The sequence below is a fragment of the Oncorhynchus gorbuscha genome, unplaced genomic scaffold, assembly GCF_021184085.1.
Source record: "Oncorhynchus gorbuscha isolate QuinsamMale2020 ecotype Even-year unplaced genomic scaffold, OgorEven_v1.0 Un_scaffold_847, whole genome shotgun sequence".
NCBI classification, from domain to species: Eukaryota; Metazoa; Chordata; class Actinopteri; order Salmoniformes; family Salmonidae; genus Oncorhynchus; species Oncorhynchus gorbuscha.
The window spans coordinates 146,148-152,147 of NW_025745837.1; the positions used below are offsets into that span (position 1 = coordinate 146,148).

The 6,000-nt window shown below is 43.4% G+C and overlaps 1 protein-coding gene across 1 annotated transcript in view; it reads right to left on the reverse strand.

The window, feature by feature from the left end:
• LOC124020531 (protein NEL-like) overlaps nucleotides 1-4,987 on the reverse strand; it is a 104,092-nt gene extending 99,105 nt beyond the window's left edge. Inside the window, exon 1 of the mRNA XM_046335769.1 lies at nucleotides 4,829-4,987. Within this exon, the coding sequence (XP_046191725.1) occupies nucleotides 4,829-4,935 (107 nt within the window). The 5' untranslated portion in view covers nucleotides 4,936-4,987. The remainder of the gene's footprint in view (nucleotides 1-4,828) is intronic.
• Between the last annotated feature and the right edge of the window lie 1,013 nt (nucleotides 4,988-6,000).

The window sequence follows — 6,000 nt, forward strand, 5'->3', positions numbered from 1 at the left end:
GATTAGAACACCCAGCCAGAGTATTCATCTCTCTGATTAGAACACCCAGCCAGAGTATTCATCTCTCTGATTAGAACACCCAGCCAGAGTATTCATCTCTCTGATTAGAACACCCAGCCAGAGTATTCATCTCTCTGATTAGAACACCCAGCCAGAGTATTCATCTCTCTGATTAGAACACCCAGCCAGAACATTCATCTCTCTGATTAGCCAGAGTATTCATCTCTCTGATTAGAACACCCAGCCAGAGTATTCATCTCTCTGATTAGAACACCCAGCCAGAGTATTCATCTCTCTGATTAGAACACCCAGCCAGAGTATTCATCTCTCTGATTAGAACACCCAGCCAGAGTATTCATCTCTCTGATTAGAACACCCAGCCAGAGTATTCATCTCTCTGATTAGAACACCCATTTACATTTACATTTACATTTACATTTAAGTCATTTAGCAGACGCTCTTATCCAGATTTACAAATTGGTGCATTCATTCATCCAGTCTTTCTGATTAGAACACCCAGCCAGAGTATTCATGTCTCTGATTAGAACACCCAGCCAGAGTATTCATGTCTCTCAGTTAGGGAACACCCAGCCAGAGTATTCAGCAACTGGAAGCCAGTGGAGAGAGCGGAGGAGCGGGGTGCGTGAGAGAGAACTTGGGAAGGTTGAACACTAGACGGGCTGCGGCGTTCTGGATGAGTTGTAGGGGTTTAATGGCACAGGCAGGGAGCCCAGCCAACAGCGAGTTGCAATCAGACAAGTGCTGGAGACCTCTGATTAGAACACCCAGCCAGAGTATTCATCACTCTGCACCATTAGCTTCAACTGGAAGCCCGGAGGAGCCAGAGTGGGAATTCATCTCTCTGATTAGAACACCCAGCCAGAGTATTCATCTCTCTGATTAGAACACCCAGCCAGAGTATTCATCTCAAGGTTCTTGATTAGAACACCCAGCCAGAGTATTCATGTCTCTGATTAGAACACCCAGCCAGAGTATTCATAGCAATGATCTCTGATTAGAACACCCAGCCAGAGTGATTTCAGAGTATCTCTCTGATTAGAACACCCAGCCAGAGTATTCATCATCTCTGATTAGAACACCGAGCCAGAGTATTCATCTCTCTGATTAGAACACCCAGCCAGAGTATTAATCACTCTGATTAGAACACCGAGCCAGAGTATTCATCTCTCTGGTCACTCTCTCTCTCTCTCTCTCTCTCTCCAGACTGCTAGAGCTAAAAAAGCACTGATCCATGAGATAAAGGAAGATGACAAGTTGACTGTGACCTTAGAGGCCATGTCATCAATACTGTCTGGGGGAGAAAATGTCACAGGTCTTTCTCCAACACTGACGACAGACAATCAATCATTCGAGATATGCGTCTGTCTGTTTACCCATCTGCAGAAAGGAGTGGAAGTATGGAGGGATGGATTGATGGAGGGATGAAGGGATATATTGAAGCCATTACATAAATGATTGGAAGGAAAAAATAATTGGATAGATAGATACAGTGGGGTGAAAAAGTATTTAGTCAGCCACCAATTGTGCAAGTTCTCCCACTTAAAAAGATGAGGCCTGTATAATTTTCATCAGAGGTACACTTCAACTATGACAGACAAAATGAGAGAAAAAAAATCCAGAAAATCACATTGTAGGATTTTTAATGAATTTATTTGCAAATTATGGTGGAAAATAAGTATTTGGTCAATAACAAAAGTGTATCTCAATACTTTGTTATATACCCTTTGTTGGCAATGACAGAGGTCAAACGTTTTCTGTAAGTCTTCACAAGGTTTTCACACACTGTTGCTGGTATTTTGGCCCATTCCTCCATGCAGATCTCCTCTAGAGCAGTGATGGTTTGGGGCTGTTGCTGGGCAACACGGACTTTCAACTCCCTCCAAAGATTTTCTATGTGGTTGAGATCTGGAGAATGGCTAGGCCACTCCAGGACCTTGAAATGCTTCTTACAAAGCCACTCCTTCATTGCCCGGGCGGTGTGTTTGGGATCATTGTCATGCTGAAAGACCCAGCCACGTTTCATCTTCAATGCCCTTGCTGATGGAAGGAGGTTTTCACTAAAAATCTCATGATACATGGCCCCATTCATTCTTTCCTTTACACGGATCAGTCGTCCTGGTCCCTTTGCAGAAAAACAGCCCCAAAGCATGATGTTCTTTGGATACAACTCAGCATTCTTTGTCCTCCAAACACGACGAGTTGAGTTTTTACCAAAAAGTTATATTTTGGTTTCATCTGACCATATGACATTCTCCCAATCTTCTTCTGGATCATCCAAATGCTCTCTAGCAAACGTCAGACGGGCCTGGACATGTACTGGCTTAAGCAGGGGGACACGTCTGGCACTGCAGGATTTGAGTCCCTGGCGGCGTAGTGTGTTACTGATGGTAGGCTTTGTTACTTTGGTCCCAGCTCTCTGCAGGTCATTCACTAGGTCCTGCAGGTCATTTTTGCTCACCATTCTTGTGATCATTTTGACCCCACGGGGTGAAATCTTGCGTGGAGCCCCAGATCGAGGGAGATTATCAGTGGTCTTGTATGTCTTCCATTTCCTAATAATTGCTTCCACAGTTGATTCCACAGTCTTCCCAGCCTGGTGCAGGTCTACAATTTTGTTTCTGGTGTCCTTTGACAGCTCTTTGGTCTTGGCCATAGTGGAGTTTGGAGTGTGACTGTTTGAGGTTGTGGACAGGTGTCTTTTATACTGATAACAAGTTCCAACAGGTGCCATTAATATAGGTAACGAGTGGAGGACAGAGGAGCCTCTTAAAGAAGAAGTTACAGGTATGTGAGAGCCAGAAATCTTGCTTGTTTGTAGGTGACCAAATACTTATTTTCCACCCAGATTTGCAAATAAATTCATTAAAAATCCTACAATGTGATATTCTGGATTTTGTTTCTTGCACAATTGGTGGCTGACTAAATACATTTTTTGCTCCACTGTAGATAGATAGATAGATAGATAGATAGATAGATAGATAGATAGATAGATAGATAGATAGATAGATAGATAGATAGATAGATAGATAGATAGATAGATAGATAGATAGATAGATAGATAGATAGATAGATAGATAGATGTAGGGGCGGAGGGATAGAGGAATGGATGGATGAAGGGATAGATTGAAGCCATTACAAAAAGGACAGAGGAAAATCAGAAGGATAGAGGGATGGAATGCTTCCACTGAAGAAAGGACAAGCTGATTTGCTCTGCTTCTCCCAAAGGATTTATTTTCCATATTTAAGATTAAAGAGAATGAAAAAATCGATATAAAGCTGTCCTTGGAGGTAGGAACAATGAAAACGGGGATCAATCATAATCTGACTGTTTAACCTAATATGGACTGTCTTCAAAACAACAACAGAGCCTTGGCAGTGAAGTGCTAATACTACTAATAATACTCATGACCTCATGAAATCCATGCCCAAATCCCACACCATAAAAACAATGGCAGGCTGAACTTCATAAGATGACACTTGGGAAATCTTGACAGATGGTACACAGTCTGATGGTACACTTGCCTCTATATTGTAGGGTCCACATGGAGTCCAGTGGTGGTTGGTGGCAACTTACATGGGGAGGACTGGCTCATAGTAATGGCTCATAGTAATGGCTCATAGTAATGGCTCATAGTAATGGCTCATAGTAATGGCTCATAGTAATGGCTCATAGTAATGGCTCATAGTAATGGCTCATAGTAATGGCTCATAGTTATGGCTCATAGTAATGGCTCATAGTAATGGCTCATAGTTATGGCTCATAGTTATGGCTGGAACGGAATTACTGGAATCTTATCAAATGCCTGTTTATTTATACCATTCCATTCGCTTTGTTTCATCCATTTTTTATGAGCCATCCTCCCTTCAACAGCCTCCTCCGATTGAGTTCCCCTTCAGCTGTTTTTACCGGCTCTATTGTATAAAACAGCCAGTGTGCTAACTTAGCATGTAGTGCTGCTTCCCTGAACCAGCCTCTGACTGGACTTCAACCAGGGTCCTCTACAGTGTCTCTGACTGGACTTCAACCAGGGTCCTCTATAATGTCTCTGACTGGACTTCAACCAGGGTCCTCTATAGTGTCTCTGACTGGACTTCAACCAGGGTCCTCTATAATGTCTCTGACTGGACTTCAACCAGGGTCCTCTATAGTGTCTGACTGGACTTCAACCAGGGTCCTCTATAATGTCTCTGACTGGACTTCAACCAGGGTCCTCTATAGTGTCTGACTGGACTTCAACCAGGGTCCTCTATAGTGTCTTTGACTGGACTTCAACCAGTCAGAGACCAGTCAGACACACATTCTTACCTCCATTACATAACAGCACACAAAGTCAAGATGTGCGTCTTACCTGTGCTCTGCATAATGTAGGAGAGGCCTGTGTCTTACCTGTGTACTGCATAATGTAGGAGAGGACTGTGTCTTACCTGTGTTCTGCATAATGTAGGAGAGGACTGTGTCTTACCTGTGTTCTGCATAATACATTTACATTACATTTAAGTCATTTAGCATAATGTAGGAGAGGACTGTGTCTTACCTGTGCTCTGCATAATGTAGGAGAGGACTGTGTCTTACCTGTGCTCTGCATAGTGTATGGAGAGGACTGTGTCTTACCTGTGCTCTGCATAGTGTATGAAGAGGACTGTGTCTTACCTGTGTTCTGCATAGTGTATGAAGAGGACTGTGTCTTACCTGTGTTCTGCATAGTGTATGGATAGGACTGTGTCTTACCTGTGCTCTGCATAGTGTATGAAGAGGACTGTGTCTTACATGTGTTCTGCATGGTGTATGAAGAGGACTGTGTCTTACCTGTGTTCTGCATAGTGTATGGAGAGCAGGACTCCAGAGTTGAGTCTCTCCTGCTTCAGAGTGACCAGCACAGTGAACTCTGTCTTGTCTCTCAGCTTCTGGAGCATCACCTCTGCTACATCCTCCTTCACCCTCACGTTCCTCCATGAGTCTGAGGAGAGAGAGAGAGAGAGAGAGAGAGAGAGAGAGAGAGAGAGAGAGAGAGAGAGAGAGAGAGAGAGAGAGAGAGAGAGAGAGAGAGAGAGAGAGAGAGATAAAGCAGACAGAGAGAGAAAGAGAGAGAGAAAGCAGAGAGAGAGCAGAGTAAGAGAAAGCAGAGAGAGAAAAGGCAGAGAGAGAAAGCAGAGAGAGAGAAAGATCTCTAAATCTTAGTGCTGTTGGCCACAATTGAACATCAAGCGCTGTAGTTCAAACAGGTGCTAATATTAGAGTTGAGCTATAAATGTAACGGCTGTGGGTACTGGAGGAGAGATTTAGGACACACTGCATTATGTAATACAGGTTATCCAACAAAATATAGTACCAGTCAAAAGTTTGGACAAGCCTACTCATTCAAGGGTTGTAAGTAACAACAACAACAAAATCCAAGGACATATACATATCTGATGTTGGCAGAAAGCTTAAATTCTTGTTAAACAAATCAAAACAAAATTATATTTGAGATTCTTCAAAGTGTCCACACTTTGCCTTGATGACAGCTTTGCACACTCTTGCCATTCTCTCAACCAGCTTCACCTGGAATACTTTTTAAACAGTCTTGAAGGAGTTCCCACATATGTTGAGCATTTGTTGGCTGCTTTTCCTTCACTCCACACTCCAATCCATCCCCAAACCATCTTAATTGGGTTGAGGTCGGATGATTGTGGAGGCCAGGTCATCTGATGCAGCACTCCACTCCATAACTCTCCTTCTTGGTCAAATTGCCCTTACACAGCCTGGAGGTGTGTTGGTTCATTGTCCTGTTGAAAAACAAATGATAGTCCCACTAAGACCAAACCAGATAGAATGGCATTCGCTGCAGAATACTGTGGTAGCCATGCTGGTTAAGTGTGCCTTGAATTCTAAATAAATAACAGACAGTGTCAACAGCAAAGCACCCCCACACCATCACACCTCCTCCTCCATGCTTCACGGTGGGAACCACACATGCGGAGATCATCCGCTCACCTACT